Raw genomic sequence first — 21,041 nt, 5'->3', positions numbered from 1 at the left:
TTAATGAGGTCTTGCCAAAACCTTTAGAGCTGGGAACAATTTAAATTATAGTTGTATGGAACCTCTGAGCCAGGGAAGTGAATAATTGCTGGAGACTACTTCTGTGGCATAGCTTGGTTGTTTTAGTTTAACAGAAGTATAATAGAAGCTTTGCATTAAGGAGCAAGTCTATACTTAGCTCATTGTAATGCTCTTAGCATGCTTAAATGAAACTGGTTTATTTTGGTGTCTAAAATCTTTGTTTAAAGTTTCTTCCAAAATCCCTGTCTCAAGTATAAAGGTTTTTGTCACACTGAGTCATTTATATGACTGACAAATAAAATTCAGCATAGAATTGCAATCCCAGAGAAATGGTTTTAAAGGAAATAAATCTGAGCAGGAAGATTTAGTATAGGCATCATAATGCCTTTCCTGCAGTTGCTGGGAGCTGAGTTTTGACTACAGACTGCTAGAGTCCTGGTTTTGTGGCTGTAAACACTAATTAGTGAGATTGAGTTCTTCCCAGGTGTGGAAATTACGATGTGCTATTCCAGCGTTAGGAGTTGTTCAAATCCATCATAAAAAGGGACTTTATAAATAGAAGTGTTTCAGAGAGGTTTGTGCAAATCATGTTCCTTTTAACTAACACAGTCTGGTGTTGGATGGGCTTTGTTGAAAGGCAGCTTTCTTAAAAAAAAAAAAAAAAAAAGGCATCTGAGCACTAGCCATAGGTACTTCAGTTTAAATACAATTTCCTGCAAGCATGGGCTCTTTGTTTCCTTTCTTTTAAACAGCCCTTAAGAAGTACCTCTCAGAACCATTGACTGAATGTGTTTTGAAGCTCCTTGACTCAATCAATATATAAATTACTATTACACATGTGTTTAATGTGTAGAAAAAAAAAAAACAAAACAAAACTAAACCAACATTCTACCAATGCATACTTGAGGAACCTTTTGCATTGCTTGAACGGTTGCCGTTTTCAAAATAAAAATAGATGCAGCTTAATTTTGGCCCTGCAACTGGTTCTTTACGGGTTTTTTTGCTATTACACTGTTTTCCCGAATAATATATGTATATGCAGTCTTCAGGTATATCAGTAGCTTAAAAAAATGCTTTGTTTTTTTCCAGAACTTTGGGAAAGTTACGTTACTTTCTTCAGAATCTTTGACCTCAGAGCACCAGAACTGTAGAAGCTGTAGCAGTGAATTGGGCTTGTTGTTCATGGAGTAGGATGTAGCAGTTGGTGCGTTGGCCTCAAACCCAGAGGATGCATGTAAGGGTAGCTTAGAAATATTGACTCGTGGGGCTGTACCAGGGCGTGCTTAGAAGATCTGAAATATCTTTTTCCATTTCCTTTTATTTTCTTCAGATTTCTGGCAGTGAGAGACACCCCTAGCTGTCCACAGGCAATGTCTCGAAAGGCTGCGTGTTAGCCACTGTGATTATAACTCTCTCAGAAGACGTGTCGTTGGTTTGGCTTTTCCTGAGCTGGGTCAGCGTTTGTGGATTCGTGACAGTTGGTTAGGGGAAAAAAAATAATAAATTTATCTGTAGTACCTGCTTGTTTTCGGATATCGTAAATAAGAAAGGAGGAAATTGCATTATTTTTTTATTAGTGATCAAGCTGATGGAATTTAATTATAAAATCATGGACCAGACGGCTTACCCTGATAACTTGGTAGGTTAATGTAAATGATAATTTTTGACCTGGATTATTTGGGGAGGTAGTGAGTGTGTTTTTAATCTCTAGCTTTCACTTCTCATTTTCTAGAAGTATACACACTAGCTAATGACTCAGGTCCTGTTTGAAATTTTGTGCTACTGGATATCCATGGTACAGCTCCATACAGGGGCAGGGACTCCGGCTGGTGTCCTCCTTACTGGCTAGGGATGGGCTCTAAACACTATTAGAGAATGTAATTATATCATAGTTATTTCTCAGCTCTGCCTTGTATCTAATTATATACAAGTTTAAAACTATTATTTTGGCAACTTTGTATAAATATTGTCTTGCTCTTCACAGCAGCCAAGATTTCAGAACTAGAATGGATGTTTTAACTTTGGGTTTTTTTTGTGGTTTGTGTGCTGTTCTGGGAGTGCGTATGCACGCATGCTGTATGTATTTCCTACTGTTAAAGGTAAAGGAACCCTGGTGATTTTTGTTGTTGTCTCTCTAATGAAGCATTAAGTCTGGGTGCCAACAACATAAATAAAGATTGCTGGCAGATAAGGAGTAAGTCTACAGTTTCTTTTCAATCACCACTTACACTTCTTTCCATAGGCACTAACTTTTGATTGCTATTTGCTCCTTTTCTAGGCAAATCTCACTCAGCTACTGAGTGAAGCTCAAGATCGAAATAAACATCTTGGAGAAGAGATTAGAGAGCTTCAGCAAAGACTGGGAGAAGTACAAGGGGACAATAAGGTATTACAAACTTTTGTTATCCATAAATGGCATGGAATGTGCAAACTGGGCTGGAGTTTTGCATTTATATCTTAGGAAGAAAAATAAAACAATGGGTTGCACAACTTCTAAAATACTTGGATTACAAAAAAATACTTAAAATAGAAGAATGAAAGAAGCTTATATAGGAAACCAGTAAGTGCAGCTAATGATATAGGTTTTTTTATACTACTTTTTCTCTGTTGTCCTTAACTATGTATTTTGCACCTAGTCTTGTTTTAATGATCTCAGCCTTTCTTCCTTCCATATATTTTATTAGTGGTATTTCCTCTTACAAATAAGTACAGATAAGCGTTTCTTTTTCCTCATGGGATAATTTTCAAATTTTTTTGGCAATACAAATGTAGAAATTTTAGTAGGTGTTAAAACCAGGGGAGGCATAATTTTCCCTTCAAAAATATGGAGCAGGTAATCACAAATATACATAGTGAGCTTTGTATCAGCTCTCATCCTATTAGACTTACATAACCCCATTTATTTTATTGCTAAATTTAGCAAGTTATATGGAACATTGCTCAAAATCTGCCATTTGGTATTAATCAAACTCCTGTTGTCTCTGTTAATTGAAATATTTAAACTCAAGCCAAATGTGTGTAACATTCGCAGCTGGAGCTGTATGCAAAAGTACATTCAGAGATCAAACTAGTGCGAAGTTGAATTTAAGAGTCAAAGTGGTTAACGAAGTAAAAAATGAAACAAATAATGAATGAGAACTTTCCTCCCTCAACTACAGTTTTAAAGTTATGGGATTTGAAAATGTGAATAAAAATTATGTGGCTTTTAATTATTCACATGGCTTTTTTCTTTCTATTTGTTTTATTTTAGACATAAGTATATTGTGATAATGCAGTTTGATTCATTGTTTATCACAAAGGATTTTCTCGAAGACATGCAGGGGGCTGGGAAAGGGTCAAGTGAGACCTGAATTTGTAGCATGCATGGCATTCAATGTAACTTGCTCAAGTCTTCAAAGACCAGCTTCTCCAGTATTTCTTTTCATTTGCATATTATTGTTTGAATTATATTACAGTGTGGAAAGCATTACCTTGCAGTTCTCTAGTACCGATATTATGCCATACAGCCTTTTCCAAGCGAGTCCTGAAGAGATAATAAGGGTTTGTTAGTACAAACAACACAGAGGGTAGTACAACTACAGCATATTTAAATATCAAGGTTATGTACCTCTTCTAATTTCTTATAGCAATATGATCGTGGTAACACAGAGCCGTGTATTTTGTGCTTGAACTGGCTTTGTTTAGATTTACCCTTGCGGATTAACTTGATATCAGCTGGTTGTCTTTGTGACATCTGTATTCTCGGCATGAATTTGAATTCATGACTCTCGTAAAGAATGGAAAAATGCAAAAATGGTTATTCGGTGCCCCTCTCCAAAAGGTGCAAAATAGTGCATCACTAAATAAAGAGGGGGAGGAAAGAACTGCATCAGACAGGGATTAATTTAGAGTAGGATTTTCATTTTTGGAACACATTCTTCATTTTCCTGGTAAATGAGAAATAGAGCTTATTTTAGAGTCAGGTTGCTGTTTTTTGAAGTGCCTAAAAAAGCATTTCCATCTCTCTGAGGGATTTAATGCTCTCCTCCTGTGTCAATTTTTGCTCCCTCCTAGCTTTGGTGATAAAATTCTAGGCTTGTTCCTGAAGCCATTGTGTTCTGCTCATCAGTTCTCCAGTCCTGGCAGCTGGGTTACTTCAGGCACTGGAGTCCAAATAATGCATGGTATATACCAAAACAAAGAACTATAACAGTTTGCTTGTTCTTACATTTTTCCTTTGCATTCTTCTCTCTGCTTTCTTCAAAACGAGGGAGGGCATCCTGCCCAGCTGGTCTACGTCAACCTTACTTCTGGCAAGAGATAAACAAACAGCTGCTTTTGCAGCAAGTGAAGCTGCTTATGGATGAACAATTCTGCCTGTGTCTGAGCAGGGGTGACTCATGCAGGCTTTGTCACTGAGTGGCAAGAGCTTTGTAGGACTGAAAAAGAAAAAAAAGCTCTTTAAATATCACACATTAGCTCTATTGATAAAGAAATGTTTTGATAGCTTGACTTGTTTTTCATCACTTTAATGTGTGCTGCTAGTAGGATAGAGTCACTTGGATTAGCAAGAAGACCTTAAACTGGTGACATTTTACTTGTTGTTGAAATCGTGCTAAGTCCGTCATCAGTTAGGTAATAACAAATTACTTGCATTTGGTTTAACGGGACTATTTTTTTCCTTTATTTTCAGCTAGAATCTGTTGGCACCAAAAAATAAAACTTCTTCAGGCAGCCTTTGGAAGGATTTGTTGCTGCAGTTTGAGAAATACTGCAATAGACTGCAGCATGCCAGCAACAGATATATAAGACTATTTATTTTTATGATTGATCACAATCTCTTATCAGCTCTGACACATGAAAACTATTCTATGTTTATGATAGTTATTTGTAAATCTTCTTCCTTCCTCATGTTCTGGCCGCAATGCTTGGAGAACAACTACAACTTAGGAGAGGATAGTTAGGAGATCTAAAAGGGTGAAAATGGAGAACATAAGAGAAACTGGAGGCATCTGGAAGACTAGATGACTCAGTTGCCTCCACTTGAATTCCTACCCATGCAAAGAGATGGTTTTGTAAGCTATTGAGGGAGGACAGCATTAAGCGAGAGGAAGATGCATGGAAAACAATGGCTGTGGTGTTGCTGACAGTTCGTTATTGTAAAGCAGACAGTCACTCATGCAGCAGCAGTGCAAAGTGTTAAATGTGGTGCATGTGTTTTGGCAGAACTGGGACTTAAGGCAGCAAATCCGCATAGTTCTGGTCCACTTCTTAAGATTTTGCAGACAGCATGGTAAAGACAATTGCTGTCAGTGGCCGTGGCTAAACACGATGGTGTCTGCCTTCCATGAAGAATTTACTGGTTGTGCCTGTGTCCCTTTTCCTTCTGCATGTTTTATCAGCAGGCAGGAACGCACAGCCTTGGTGCAGGGGTTGCCTGTGGTCTCCTCGCCTGCATGGCAGTGATCACAGCCCACGCAGCAGCTATCGCGGTGAAGCCTGTTTGGAGCATTGTGGGACTGCTTAGAGTTGCTCCCTTATGAATAATTAGTTTAGCTAACACTGATGAAGAAAAAGCTGTGATATTAAAATAATAAAGACTAGTGGCTTGCAGCACTGGATTGTTTTGGTTAACAATCTATGAATTTTTGACAAACGGGAGCTATCTCTGGTAAAGTGCCATTAATTTATAATAAATCCACTCTGCTGCAATTGCTGTTCACAGAATCCTGAGGAGTGGCATTAACCTCTAGCTGCAAAATGAAGTTGAGCATTCCTTTCCTCAGGGATTTCTGAATGACAGAAATAAAAATACGGCAGCCAGAGGGCAGGTGTATAAAGTTTATAACAAAGCACTAATATATGAAATAAACCCTTAACCGTCTGGCATAACACTTAGTGTTTCTTTGGGTCACAGCATTTTCAGGGAAGAATTTTATAGCAGGTGGTGCTGCCTCATGAGACGTTGGCAATGCAGAATTAAAGGACTTGGCCTGTTCTGCCCTGTCAACTCTCGGATTGGCCAACTGTCTAGAAGAAGCATTCTGTTGTTTTATGGATTGGTGCTTTACTTTATTTTATGTATGTTTATAATGCTGCTTTTACTGGCTGAATCTGGATTTCAGAAGCATTCTTTTCATGAGACTACATACTTTTTTTTCGCCTCAAAATTAGTAGTAAATAAAGAGCTCTCCTTTTATTGGCAGACTGTTTGACCTTGCAAGTAATAATTACTTGCAGTTAGAATTGCATCTTATGTCTCCCCGCCTCCCAGGCTGGAGGAGAGTTGGTTGTAGTGTGTGAGTCACTGCTCTGGTCCAGTTCCCAGCCTGGTGCCCAGGGTTACGCACAAGTTTTGCTCTGCTGCAGGCGTTGGTGAAGTGGCATTCCCCTTCCCATTTCCAGTTTTTGTGAACAAGATTGAGTCCTCAAAATGTAATTCCATTTGTTTCTTACTGCCTTTCTCACTAGTGAGAGTTTCTAGAAATTACATTAATCTAACTGAATTAAATCATGTTACCATGCCTTTTGTTCATCAGCCTTTTAACATTTAAAAAAACCCAGTCCCGTAGATATGCAGCCATCCTGGGATTTGCTAGGTGCCATTTTGACTTACTTGTTTGGATAAATAAATTAGTAGGAATTATATCTCCTAGGATCTCTTCAGCCTTACCAACTGTTCAATGATTTGTACTTTCCCTGTGGGGAAAGGGAAGTGTAGTTTGCCAAAACCAGTTACTTTTGCGGGCACAGCTTCCCCTGAACAAGGGAACTGCTTATCAGAACAGGTTGTGCTGGCTTAGGTGATTTGCACTGAACTGGGGCTGAAATAAGTGGGCAGGATGATTTTGGTATTTGGTCTTGCATCAGCAGGATTTTAATTGGCACATTGCAGCTATGGTGACTGGCATCCCATAAATACCAAAGATAGATTTTAATGTACAATCTTCTACTTCAGAAGATTGATATTTTTTTTTTTTCAAACTCTGCAATATAATGATGTACATTAATTCATTGGTGCAGTCAAAGATACAGGGAAAGTCAGGCTGGTTATTGTGCTGGGTTTCTCTAGTCTCTGTGGAGCTCCTACAAATGAGGCTATGGGGAGGCAACACTTTTACCTAGTTGTACTCAGTATAAACCACAGTAAATGCTGTATGCCTTGTAGCCTATTATTGAGTGTTTTGGCCAAGTCTACTTGTTGTTGGCCCCTTGTTTTGTTTTTAGCGTGAATTACCTTTTGTAAATTGATGAAAAAAAAATAATGTACAAGCAAATGTATTAGCAACGTTTAATGCAAATTCTGCACTGATGTAGTGCAGTGGGATTTGAAGTGGTATCACTAAAATGAAGCTAAGCAAGTCACTTCATGCCCTTTTTTTTCTTAATTTGGAAGAGTTCTCTGCTGATGAGAATTTTAAGGTTTACATATGAAAATGGCTTTCTGAGAATTCTCTAGTTTTAGTCTGTCTAGAATTAGTTCCTGTCACTCCTAAAAAACACGAACATGTGTCTGTGTTTGCTTGGTCTTTCATCATTTGTTATACTCTGGTAACTGTTGTTGCAAGGTCTAATTCAGCTCCTCTTGATGCTTTGAGTGTTAGACGAGAATTTTTCACTGAGAACAGGATTGAGCCCTCGGCTCAGAAAATTCCCTCTGGTTTAAATCATACCAGCTGTTTGACCTCCAAGAGATGAAATCTGGGACAGCTTCACTATTACTAATAGAGAGGCACTCTGATGCTACAGCCTGGCTTCTCTTGCTTACTGAATCTGTTTTTGTTATCACAGCTCCTTCGAATGACAATAGCGAAGCAAAGACTTGGAGATGATGAAGTTGGGGCTCGTCACTTTGCAGCACATGAACGGGAGGACCTTGTTCAACAACTGGAGAAGGCTCGAGAACAAGTAATTAAATGGGCATATGCTGTCATGTTGTAGAGAGCTAGTGCAGCAGCAGGCAAATGACTGCTTCTGTTGTGTTTGGAGGGCTGGTACCTGATTAACATTGCAAATAGTGGTGAAGGTGTTGGGATTTTTACTGAAATAGTTCTTATTGAGCACTCACTTAAACATGCACACCTGGTTAGAGTGAGTTTCCTAATAGCATTAATTCCTTCTCTAGATTATTGATTCTCCTCTTTTTATAATGTGCAGCAACAAGTTGTGACAGTTTAATATTTTCAATGAAAGAGACTCCTTAGCTACAAGCTGTTACAAGTATTCATCACAATATGTGGTGGCTGATGCATCTCCTAAAGATAATTCTCAGAATGGATTTTTTCTATAGGAGTGTTGTTAGTCTCCTCTTCCTCCTGCCTCTTAGGTATTTCTTCCCCTTTTTTGAAAAATTCTTTCATCTGACCGCTGTCCCCTACTTCAAGTCTGTATTAATACTGTGTACCACACAGCATCTAATTTATGAGACTCTTTCCCTAACACCGATACACAGCTTTCTGGAAAATTTCAGGGGATTGTTTTCTTAGTTGTTTCCCCACTCGTTCCTACCAATGTCAGTTCCTCCTGAATGAACCATTCTGTGGTGCAGGAAGAGGTGGGTGTTTCTTGGTTTTCAGTCTTCACTCAAGTGCAGCGCTGCTTTAGCTCACCAGAAGGACTGCTGACTGCACTTGGTCTTCTTCCAGTGTGATCCTCTTTGCTGTCTCTGTTCCCAAGTTCACACTATGTTCGTCACCTTGCCTCTTTTCACATGGTCTTCTGTTGTCCTTCCTGGCTTGTCAAGTGTTTTCTGAGGTGCAAGGGGAGACTTCTCCACTCATTGCACACTTTTCTCACGCTCTCCATTTCCTCTTCCTGGAAGTTTGAAGCTGTTACTGCTTAAGTATCTTTTATACTGGACTCCTTCACCTTTTTCCTTAATAGCAAAACTCACCCTGTCAACTGCTTTATGTTGTACTTTTCTCAGTTCTTCTTCCTATTCTGTGGAACTTCATTGCTGAAAGTCCCATGATTAGTATAATTCCTGCCTTACAGACTTTTTCTTTATCCTCTGAATTTGCCAGATTCTTATTCAGTTGAGTTCATTCCTGAAGTCCAGAAATTATGTGCTAAAACCAGCTTAATATGTTTGTAACAGAATTATAGTATGGATTAAGGTTTATTTTGCCGTTACATTTTAGTTGTTTTCTAGAAATTTTGTAAAACCAGTCTTACTTAACTTCACATTAATGAAATAATACCAAAATAGAGTAAAAGTACTGGGGGTTATTAGCTTTGGAAAGACTTTTGACTGTTCAAAGTCAAGCCTTTTCAGTGCTTGTTGCTGTTTTCAGCTATGTGACCTTTTGTTTAAACTTCAAAATATTCATACAGCTCTTCCTTCTTCTCAGATCGAGACTCTGAGACATGACCTACAGGCTACACTGGATGAGTTACAGGATGTGAAAGAGGAACGCTCTTTTTACCAAGATAAGTCTGACAGACTAAACCAAGAACTTAATCATGTCTTAGGAGGGCATGAGAACCGTATCATCGACGTAGATGCTCTGTGTATGGAGAACAGGTGAGCGCATTGCAAACTACTGTTTCCCTAGAACAAGCAGTGCATTGCTTTAACATTATCGGGAAGTCAGTCATAACAAAACTTTAAAGAAAACGTATCTAAGAATAAAAGTCAAGAGATGTTGGTAATTTGTTTTGTCTGTTTTGTTTGTGCTGTAGCTAACCATCAAATAGCGTTGAGAAAGGCTGCAGGAAATTACCAGTGTTTTATTTGGCTACAGAGATGTCAGTGATATTCCCAAATAGAGCTAAACAAGGAAAAGGAAGAAAAGTGCAGACCTTTTTATTCCCATCACTGCATGGCACCAAAACCAGGACCATTAAAACTCGGTGTCTTTAGAAACTCAGTGAGTTGTAATGGGCTGATCTTGGATTGGAAACAGGGACTTTGAGTACCCTGAGCTAACAGTCTCAGGCATAATTCTCACCACAGGGAGAGGTTGTCAACATGGAGTTATTTGCCAACAAAGTTGCTGGTGAAATCACCCATGTAGATATTCTTGCCACTTCCTTGGGAAAAGAATTTGCTTTATGGTCTCTGCTAAGGACGACAGAGGAGTCACTGCCAGAGCCATCGCAGGTACTTCCCTAAATGTCAACAATTACCTTAAAGTGAAATAGATCTCTTAGACACTTTCCATTTACAGAGACTTATACTTCAGGTAGCAAAGTGTAATAGCAAAGGCATTACTTCCTCCCAGCGACTCCAATTTTTTTTCTGTTTTGTGTGGCCTATAGAGTTTGGTATGAATTTAGGCCCCCTGCTCCCCTGAGAGTGATAGGATTTTTTTTTCCTCTAAAATAGTTAAATTGTCACAAACTCTAATACATCTGCAGTTGCACTACCTGAAATAGAATATTTTATAAAGCCTTTATGCCTGAAAAAGGTATTTTCCTATGTGGAAATAGCCATCTAATCCAAGTGCATAAGCTCTGTTAGGAAGAAATGTACTGTTTCAGTTAACTGTGTACCATTTTTCAACTATACTGTTAAATTTTCTACTTTGTGATTGCTAATGAGAAGTGCCATGTAAGTGATGGATATTGCAATCCAAAAGTTCTGCGTAGTTGACTCTTGTGTTGACATATATACAAATCTTCATGCATCCATCTCACAGACCTTCAAGTACAGAGGGCATGAGTAAATGCTTCCTGTCCATTTCCTCTAGACATAAATATATCCTTTTAGCTTCTCTCCCCAAAAACCTAAGGACTGATATGAAATGGTTGTGCAGCATGCTTGACAGATCTAACAGGAGAGCAGTCTCCTCGTGCAATTTGTTTCCCTACTCAAAGTTTTATGAGGTCAAGAGCAGTAAGATTTTGTTATTTTATCCCTCACAAAACTGCAGAGGGAAAAGAATTCTTAGTAGTCCAAAGAGAGGACATGCCAAATAGTAAAGAGGAGTGCTTGAGGCAGTACTTGAAGGTAACGTGAAGTAATTTCTTTTTCAGGTATCTTCAAGAGAGATTAAAACAACTTCAAGAGGAAGTCAACCTTCTTAAGTCTAATATTACTAAATATAAGGTAAGATCCTCTCAGTGTATTATCTAAACTGTGCTTCGTTGTTCATGAAGGTAATTGTTCATTCTCATGTTCAAATGCATTTAAAGAGCAAAATTGTGTCCTCAAAGAAAAATCCAGCCTTAACATTCTGACAGTACTAGCATGTGTACATATTACATGCACAGTCTTCTTATAAGTTTCTTAGCTGATGTAGTACAAAGGGATACCCGTTAAGAGTATTTTGAAAAATGAATTTAATACCTTTTTTAAGTTTTGTGGAAGAACCCTCCTCTTGCTATTAGGTGCAAAGTAACAGGGCAGGCACTGTGTGGTGAATGACTGCAGCTGTGTTGCTGTCACAAGCAGGTCTTGTCTTCCTGTTCTTGAATAGCCACTGTTTCTTCACATGGCTTAGTGATTGCTAAGTCGTAATTGTTCTTCCTTTCCTGGGTTAAGATACATGCTGTTTTGCACTAAACCTTGAGGTCTGAATTCTGAGGGCAAAATATTCTTGCTCTTCACTGAGGTCAAGCACTCTGGTTTCTTCTGCAAGTGATTTTGAGGTGTGGGAGGGGAGAGCTGCTTGTCAGGGCGTGAGAAGAGTTGTCTTAGGACTGCAAGTAGCACTTCTTAACCATTCAGGTCACTGTGAAGCAGCCACAGCACTGATTGCGTTTTTGTGCATGAGCAAACTCCTCAAAATACGAAGTTCATTTCAGTGTCTGTTCAGACTTATGACTTGAGTCCCTCAGAGTGCGAGTTAGTTTATCGGTGAGAACTGAGCATCCTGGTGGTCTGGTGGGTTTCGTTGAACTGTATTAGTTTTGGAAGAGCTGGACTTCTGTAGCAGGATCATTCTGCTGCTAATACCTGAAAATCAGTATTTGCTACTAAAAGGGCTTCTAGAAACTGATAGAGGAGTTTGAACTTTCCCTTTGAATGCTATCCAATGACATGCTGGGGAAAGTTTATTTTGTACCCAACCAATATTCTCTATAGGGTACTGGAGTATCTTCATTGGCACTGAGCAGATTTTTAAAAATTAGGCAAGTCTTAAAAATGCATTGGGTCAAGTAGGTGGAAGAGACTACAATAAAGAGATTGCAATGAGACAGAATGAGCCTTCATTACATTGCAAAGACTCTTTTGGCTGGAGAATAATTCTCCAGGAGAGTCACATTCCCGTGAGTTGCTATGTCTGTAGGCTCCAGGCCCTGCAGAGTTGTTCTGAGACCAGAATCCAAAGTTCCAGATCACTTAATGAAAGGATTTGTTTGCTACTGTTTTTCTAAATAAGATACCTCTTGTTTCCTTAGAATGCACTAGAGAGACGAAAAAATTCAAAGACTCACGGTAGATCCAGTAGCAGTGCTCTGACTGGAGTCCTGTCTGCAAAGCAAGGTATTACAGAAATGCAGCATGATCTGATTGAATTCCTTCCATCTTACCTCTTAATTTCAGTAACCTTTCCTCACTAACCAAACCAAAATCTTTCATCTCTTTCCTGTTTATTATCATGTACTAATTTTTGTTCTTTCCTCAGTTGACTTGACAATATAAAATTTGCCTCTTGAGTGCTGCTTCTCCTTTTGTTACTCTTGTGCCATTTATTCTTTCCCTTTGTTACTCTTGTGCCATTTATTCTCTCCCTCTGCAGTTTTATCAACCACCTATTTTTTTTAATCTCTAAACCCTTCTGCAACTTTGACCCTGACAAATCACTCCTTTATTCATCTCTTTGTTCTGCCTGCAATGGCAACCACAAATCATATTCCAATGAAAAATAGACTGGGTGGTGGAGGAGGGTCCCTAACTCAGGTTTTGTGCTCCTGTTCTTGGAAGCTTTTACATTCAGATGTTTTGCAAGAAATCCTTTTGTTCCCTGTTTCTTCATGGGTAGTAAAATTGAGTTTTATGTATATATATGTATGTGTGTGTGTGTGTCTGTTTTGGGATTTTTTTTTCCCCTTCAAAGAAAATATCAAGATTAGGAAAGAAGGGAGAATGGAAAATTCTCTGTACCAAACAGTATACCTGGCACCCTACTGGTGTACACACATGAGATCAGTAGTATTTGTCATAGTAGGTTGAAATGTGCTTTTCTGGTTTTGATTTATCTTTTGTCCTCTTCTCCATGTACTTGTATATATGTAAATACATACATATATGAAAAGGCAGAGCCAGATTCTAGTTACAGAAGTTAATGATACTTGTGAACTTCCTGATGTGGCTGGGAGGCGCAGGCTTTGAGCTGCAGAGGAAGAGCTCATGGGTGGCTGTGTTTTCACATTAATCTTAAATAACCTGGAGATATAATAATTCTAAAAAGTAAAAGCTTCTTTGTAGGCTTGTATTTTAATATAAGTGGGAAAAGGGAAAAAATAAACCATTTTTACCAATCCATAGGCCTGTAGGAGAATGAGGTTGCTTCCATATGAACGAAAATGTGTTTCCAAAAGCAGAATTAAGTTAACGTAAGATGTGTCTGTCTATACTTGTTCTGGCAAGTACTATGGAATAATGATCAGCTTAGAAAGCCACTGTCATTATGCCAGCTAGAGGTTATATTTCTGGTCTTTTGTCTTTGTTTGTTAATTCAAGAAAAAAAATATTCATTTAAGTAAGGAGAATAGCTCTTTAATGCTAAGTAAATGTTTGTATCACATCTCTGTGCATGAGCAGCCAAAACTCATTTGTGTTTTTAACATTATAGTCCAAGAGCTGTTGTCCGAAGATCACGGCTGCAGCCTGCCAGCCACACCACAGTCCATTTCAGACCTCAAATCACTGGCCACTGCATTGCTGGAAACTATCCATGAAAAAAACATGGTCCTACAACACCAAAGGCAAACCAACAAGTAGGTAGCATGACTTCTAAGTAACATAGAACTTACCAAGCTATGGAAAAGTCATAGTTTTGGGGGAGTTTGGGAAATGGGAAGGAAGACCCATTTTCACAGAAAATTTATTGTCATTGTTAACTGCTGAGTTCTTTAGTTTTTAAGATCAGGTATGTGTTTAGAAAAAAATTACATTTTCAAAGTAAAGTCTGGGATTGACAGAGACCTGTCTGCCTCTGCTAGGCAAGGATTGGTTTGCTGCTCAAGTTTAAGACAAACCATATTAACAACGGGGCACTTGTAGCAGGTGGTCTGTAGGGAGGGCTGAAGAAAAACTGCTGGGAGGAAGGATGCCCTTGAACTGGAGGAGAAGATATGTGGTAATTGGTTGTTATTGTAGGAATTTGCTAATGAATGCTGGTGAGAATAGTAAATATTGCACCTAGGAAAGGATCTGAAAAGATTTAATGTAACATTTGTCACAGGCTATCAGCCTGTCATACAAATGATAGCTGTTCCTCCTGTAGTTACTTTACCAGAAGTTGTAGGAGATAAACACATTTGGATTGCTACTATATGATTTTTTTTTTTTTTTTTTAAATCTGAACTGAACTTTCAAGGAGAATTTGTTTACTCTTAGCTGTTCTTCTCATCAGTAGAATTCTTTGTCTCGTACAGGTTCTATCATGGCAGAATATAATCATTTTTGACACATTTTCTGACATTCTGATATTAGTGTCCTCATAAAGTGTATGAAAATCAGTGCTGGGAAGTGTTCCCTGATTCTCTGCTCAGTTTCTTTCTTTTTTTTTTTTTTTTAACACTGAGTCAGTACTGGTAATCAGAGGTTATTCAGGCTTCTCAAAAGCACATCAGGACCAAATGCCAGAAACAGGCAGACATCTTTCATGAAAAGGAGGAGGAGTACTGAAGTGAACTGTATTGCACTAGAATAGATGATTCATTTTGAAAATTGATAACCCTGATACTAGGCAGACTCTGTTGCATAATTCTTAGCGATGTGGCAACAGAAATGGAGGAGCAGTTTATAGCGACTCTTAATACTCTTAAGAAAGCAAATGCCTGATCAGCTAAAGGGAGACTAAAGTGTTGAAAACATAGCCCAGATCTGACTGGTGGCAGCTCAATCAGTTTGTGCCTGTGTGTCAGGTAATGCAAGAGGAGTTCCTACACTGAGCAGTGCTAATGAAAGGCTAAGGCCTGCTTACTCCCTCCTTATTGCTAATGTAACATCAGATTAATATATCCAGAGAATAACTTTTGTTATTCCATGTATAACCAATCTTTGCCTTTTACATCTTCATACTGTATCATTACCTGATGTTCTAGTTTGTTTACTCTTCCCTGTAACTATAGCAAAAGTCTTTCTTAATTTTGTGTCTCCCTCTGGTCACATGCAGCCTCTTGCATCTCTCAAATGTCTCATTGTGATGATGGCTTTACTTCCTGATACCACTGTCTCTGCTTTTAACTACTGAGTATGGGTTTTCTTGTGACAAACCTTCTCAAGGAGATAAGATTCTTTTATCTGCAGGCCAAACTGGTCACTTACATCCAGCCTCTACTGCCCTGGCTATCTGCACCGACTAATATTCTATGGCCAGTAGAAGATCAGTTCTTAGAGGGAGGTGACCGAGGTCAGGTGTGGGCTCAGAGCTGCAGTGTTGGCATTTGTTTCAGCATGCTTCAGGGGGAAAAAAATAAAGACAAGTCCTGGGCAAGTTGAGTGAAGAGCCTCAGCAATGCTCCTATGTGGTGTGCTCATTCTTTTTGTCACGTCTGGCTTGAGTTGGATTAAAGAAGCTTTAAAGGAGCTGGGAGGAATGGGAACTAGTTCAAGTAGAAACACCTAAGACACAGAAGGGTTTATCTGAAAAAGGGAAATACAGGTAGGACATCCAGGAAAAACACCGTTTATTGGAGGTGCACTAGTTGGTTGTTGGGGGCACTTATTTGCCAAGTAAAAATTTACAAGTAAAGACTGATGACTCTAAAAATGGGAAAGAAATTGCCCATCTGTTGGAGAAGGTTAGAGATGAGAGTGAGGTCAGCGCACAAGTAAAACAGACAGATCCATAAACTGGTACTAGCACAAAATGCATTCTTTAGTAAAAGACATTTCTCCATTCAAAGTAGAAAGTTGAGAAGGATGTGGAGCTAGAGAGAATTGTGATGACAAAAGGTTTTACATGAATCAGATAGAAGTCTTCTCCTTCACCCATCTGTTCCTCTGTTCTATTTGCCCAGCTTTCCCTGTGCAAAGAGCATGTTTGGAGAACAGTTACTCTCTTGGGTTGTTGGGTGAAGAAGGTGAGATTCGATTGGGTAAAGAATGTGAGATTTTGAGGTGTCTGTTTCATTCACGGATGAAGTTCTACTTTTGATATTTGATAGGTGATTGACCTATTAGTGATTCTGTTATCAGTAAATGAGACTTTTCAGACCATGTGAACTTATTGTCCTCCAAACAGTTAAGCTGCTCTAAAGTCAAAACATCTTTTGTTGCTTGCAGCTTGCGATGTGGCTATGTAAGCTTATAGTAGCAGAGTGGTACATTTGCTTTCTGATTAACTGAAGCAATAAGACAGTGGATTTTTTTAATATAGATTAGAATTTGAATGTACTGTTGAGATTGACTTTCTGCTGTTGTTCTGTTGTTAAAAACATCTGTTGCCACTTGCTTTTGGAACAGACACGTTATTATTATTACCACTTTTCTAAATATGCTAAAAGGAGCTGTGAGAGTATATTCCTAGGAATGAGTGGGCTAAATCCAGCCTTTATTTTTTTTAGCCCCACTTTTAAGGAAAAAATAAGTTGTTTGGGAAGAAAACAGGTCATTTTCCCCAGGTGATTAGTAGCTACTGCTGCTAAGTTTAAGTAACATCCTGTTTCTCCTCAGAAGCACATTAGCTTAATTTGAAAAGGCAGTTGTAAATGAATTCTGTATGCAGTAATGTGTTGTGAGATTAAATAGTTACATAAATGCAAAAAGAAACAGTCCTAACCCTGCCTAGCAAGTGGATAAAAATATTTTTTTCTTCTGCCAGCTGTAAACTATTTATTAGATGTTCTTTTTTGTGCAATTTGTTCCTGAAATTGCCAGCACACATGCAAGCCAGATTAGTGTAGAAGCTGCTCTGCTGCGTAGACATGTTGCACTAATTTTAACTTTTCTAACTTGGGCAAGCTCAGTCATGACCAAAATTACAAAAAGGATTGTGTCAGTGTGTATCCCGGTAAATGTTTCCATGTGATGCATAGAAGTGGATTTGTGACCGTGACAGATGTTATTTACAGACATTTGGGTGATTGTGTCTGTGTGAGGGTACATGTCTTCTGTAGCAGGATCTGAATTGAAGGTGAGGTGGACGGAGCTCAGGTGCTGCACATCGGCACCGCTCCCTTCAGATCATGGCCACGTATGTTGGGAAGCCTGGGACAGCCAGGAAGGAGCTTCTGCATTCAGGTGGGAGCATCGCTGCTGTTACCTGAAGGACAGATTTCTGCAAAAGGGAGGTTTAGACTAATGCCCTTGTGGCATTAGACACTTGACTGGGGACAACAGAAATAGCTATCAGCACCTTTGTCCATGACATGATCCTTCTTTCTTAGTTGAAGGATCTGATCTATTATGGCTAGAGATTAAAAAAAAAAAAAAATAAAATAGGTTAGGGAATGTGATGCAACTTTAAAAATAACTTGCTATTCCAGGCCTCCACAGCTCAGTCTTCCCACAGCACATACAGGGGTGGCAAATTATCAGGAGGTTATAGGGTGAAGGAAGGAATGGGATAAATCACGCTGTGTCCAGGATTGCTTACACGTTTATTTTTCCAAAAACTGTTTCTATAAGAACGCAGAGTTTTACCCATACCAGTCTTAAGATAATGTGGTTTGGAGCAGACTGAATCATACTCACACTCGTCACTGAATGTATTCTGCTTTCTTCCTCAATGAAAGGAACAGGGTTAAGCATTGTCCTCCCTGTTTGCCAACCTTTGTTCAGAGCCGCAGAATGATCCTTCTATGTGAGAAACTGTAACAAAGGCTCAGCCCTTCTTCTGAGGATCCACTGGGAATTATGAGGACATATTTGCTCCAAAACCTTGAGAAATAGTGTGGTACAGCTGATAAATGAATTACGAAATTTAAGAGAAAAAGAAGAGTGACTCTGCTACTGTTGCCTGAATAAAAGGAGCCGTAGTAATAACTGAACTTGCTGCTGAGGGCTGAGTTTCCTTCTGTGGTACCGCTAGCTGACAGGGAGGGCAGGATCTTTCACCCCATTTCTGCCCTGGAATTACTGGTGAACTGCTTATGAAAATAATAAGGATTTTCTTCTTTTCCTGGCAGAAGTGCTAAACTTGTGACCCATTTGTAGTGACTGTCATTAGCTACATAAACTTTGCTTTGTTGGCTCCCTGGCTGAGGTAACATGACATGGAAGAAGTCTTGGATCATCTCTCTCTGTTCGCGGCTCCTCAAGCCAGGGACCTGTGGGCCAGGCTGGGGAGACAGGAATGGGCTCCCTGTGCGCCAGGGAGAGCTGCCTGCGGGGCTCTGTGCCCTCTCCATCGCCCCGGGCTTTGTACCGCACAGCACGGCTGCTGCGCGTCAGGCCATACGCTGGGCTATGAAAATAAAGTTATTAAGGATGAGTCTCTCATACCAGATGGAAGCATTCTGAAAGCGAAATCTAGACTTGAACAATTTTGATTGTAATTGGAGAAGACAGTAATAGATACATCGTGACCTTGGTAACCTATTTGATTATTGAATTTAAATGGGGGAAATAAACATAACTGCTCCCATATGTCTTCTCTCTTCTACTTGTAAACGTGATGGACTGTTTGCTTTTTAGTTGATATACACTCCTGTACCTCTCAGTACTTTCTTTGATATGTATTATAAGCTTTCTCCTTCTCTTTTACATCCTCTCTCTCATCTTGATATTTTTGTAATCTCCAGAATACAGACTTTTATTTGGCATTGCGGAGCCCTCACAGTAGAGATTTCAGAAATAATTCTTAATCAACTTTCCTAGACCCTTTGATATTTACTGGGTTTGCTGTTCTTCATGTCCTTCCCACATTCTGCCATCATGTCAGCAGTGACGTTCCCAGTGTGCTCAGATGTCTGCAGCACAAAGCCCTCGTAGGCAAGCTCGTGGCACAGCGTTACGCAGCCCGATGAGCAGGGGATACGCTGCTTCTCAGCATCCACTTCAGATTGAACTGACTTATCCTTCTGCTGTAATTTGATGAGTAAAACTTGCTGTCCATTTTGTCTGCTGTCATTTAGAATTGCTGCCTCGTCTAGGTTTCTCACTCTGTTGAGTATTGTTTGAGGTTTATTTAAAGACTTTAACTCTAGAAGACTTGCTGTGCCTGTGAGAGAAACAAATTCTGAAATTCATTGGGAAAAAGAACTCTCTTTGCAAGATAGAAATCTCTCATTTGATCTTGTGAGAGAATTAAGACTGAAAGTTAAATCCTGCAGGAAAGCTAACTGCAAATAGTATTTGTGTAGAAATAGGATACAAAAGAAGCAATGACCTAGGAATGCAGTGAAAACTAAGAGTTGGTGATAAAGGCGTTAAAGAGCTTGAAGGTTTTTACTAAAGTAGAGAACAGAGTTCAGCACTGAAAGAAAAGGCATAGTGGAAAATATATTTTTTGCCATTTTAAGCAATTCTAGTGATAGAGAAACCTCTATGAATAAAGGACTAGGCCAATGTTGTTCTTAGGACTTCAGAATCAATCTAGATGCTGTCCTGAGTTTTCCATATTTTGTCTGCAAGTGGTTTACCTTTGGGTTTTAGCTGTAGAGAAAGTAAAAGTAACCAGGAAGAGACATTTGCCGGTAAGGAAAGAGAAATGTTGTGAGTTGGGATTCTTTGTCTTTGCCAGAAGGCAAAGGTTGAATATGCAGTGCATCCTATACCTTTATTTATTTTTTTTTTTAATTAATGGAATAGATTAGACAACTGTATTTCAATTTTTTTAACTCTGGGGGAGGGTGTCCATTGCCATTAATGAAGAGATGACTGTATCCAAGTTTACTGCACTAGTTAAGTGACAAGTTAAAAGATCGACTGTAGTCATGTGTGCAATTGTGCTTTGGTTGCCTTAGCATCACAAGGAGTTTCACATCAGCTGACTGTCCCTGGCTTTCGTTTTTGTTTTCTTTTTCCAAAGAATTCTAGGTAATCGAGTTGCAGAACTAGAAAAGAAATTAAGAACTTTGGAAATTGCTGGCTTGTGGAGTCTTCCAGGTTAGTAAAAATGCAAGGGAACAGCTTGCATTATTTAGTTTTTGAGGGTATATTTGCATCTAAGAAAAGGTTGGCTGTAATTTTTTACTGACAATTATTTTGTGAATGTGCTGCTCAGCATATTTGCAAAATGAGAAACCTCTAATAGATGTTAAGATGAAAACAAAAATCACTGGACTATTTAAACTCGAAGTCAAATATGTATACTGGAAAAAAAAAAAAGTTTCAAATACTGGAAATAATCAAACTACCTCCGTAGTCTGCACGCAAAAAAAAGGAAACTATATTATTTATGATACACAGAAGATTGGCCATGATATTTTTTCAACAAATTTTATTTATTAGTTTTGTACTTCTTGAAACTTCCATGGATTTTATTGCTGTATTTTTAATGTTTTTCTGTAGAATCATAAACTCTGAGAAATTTGAAATGTAAATGATCTTAAATTTTCCAGTCCATCTCTCCATGACAGACTTATTCCCTGTAGCATTTCAAGTATTGTATTTGGGTTTGAATTACTAAAGTAATGGGAGATTAATCTGCTTCCTAATAGACCTCGCCATTAGAAAAATGTACAACATTCAATTTACATTTACTTTTTGCTTCTTTTCTTCCCATTACACCTAATTGTGTCTTCTTTAACCACTGTATATTATGGGGCTCCATTGCTGGTGTTTGCATCATTAGGCTTTGTTGTTTACAGCTTCCTATCAGTACTGCTGAGGGTGGGAGATAGTGTGGTTTAGGCTTCTAGGTTTTTCGCTTGGTGTTCCACCCAACCTTTCCATCTAGAAGAAACATCTGACAAAGTGGAAGAGACCTTCGGACAAGCTGTTGCTGTTAGCCCTTTGGGCTGGGGGGTGTATTTCCAGT

At 38.9% G+C, this 21,041-nt stretch overlaps 1 protein-coding gene across 9 annotated transcripts in view; it reads left to right on the top strand.

Moving 5' to 3' along the window:
- CCDC149 (coiled-coil domain containing 149) overlaps window positions 1-21,041 on the top strand; it is a 51,969-nt gene that overhangs the window by 17,968 nt on the left and 12,960 nt on the right. For all 9 annotated transcript variants that reach the window (XM_065836985.2, XM_065836987.2, XM_065836984.2 and 6 more), the window contains 7 exons: window positions 2,300-2,407; window positions 7,792-7,908; window positions 9,351-9,523; window positions 10,978-11,050; window positions 12,346-12,430; window positions 13,743-13,887; window positions 20,091-20,167. In XM_065836985.2, coding sequence (XP_065693057.1) covers window positions 2,300-2,407; window positions 7,792-7,908; window positions 9,351-9,523; window positions 10,978-11,050; window positions 12,346-12,430; window positions 13,743-13,887; window positions 20,091-20,167 — 778 coding nt within the window. The remainder of the gene's footprint in view (window positions 1-2,299; window positions 2,408-7,791; window positions 7,909-9,350; window positions 9,524-10,977; window positions 11,051-12,345; window positions 12,431-13,742; window positions 13,888-20,090; window positions 20,168-21,041) is intronic.

This window comes from Patagioenas fasciata, chromosome 4 (genome assembly GCF_037038585.1).
Source record: "Patagioenas fasciata isolate bPatFas1 chromosome 4, bPatFas1.hap1, whole genome shotgun sequence".
NCBI classification, from domain to species: domain Eukaryota; kingdom Metazoa; phylum Chordata; class Aves; order Columbiformes; family Columbidae; genus Patagioenas; species Patagioenas fasciata.
Note: the sequence above shows the minus strand (reverse complement) of the source record. Positions and strands in the feature narration are given on the sequence as shown.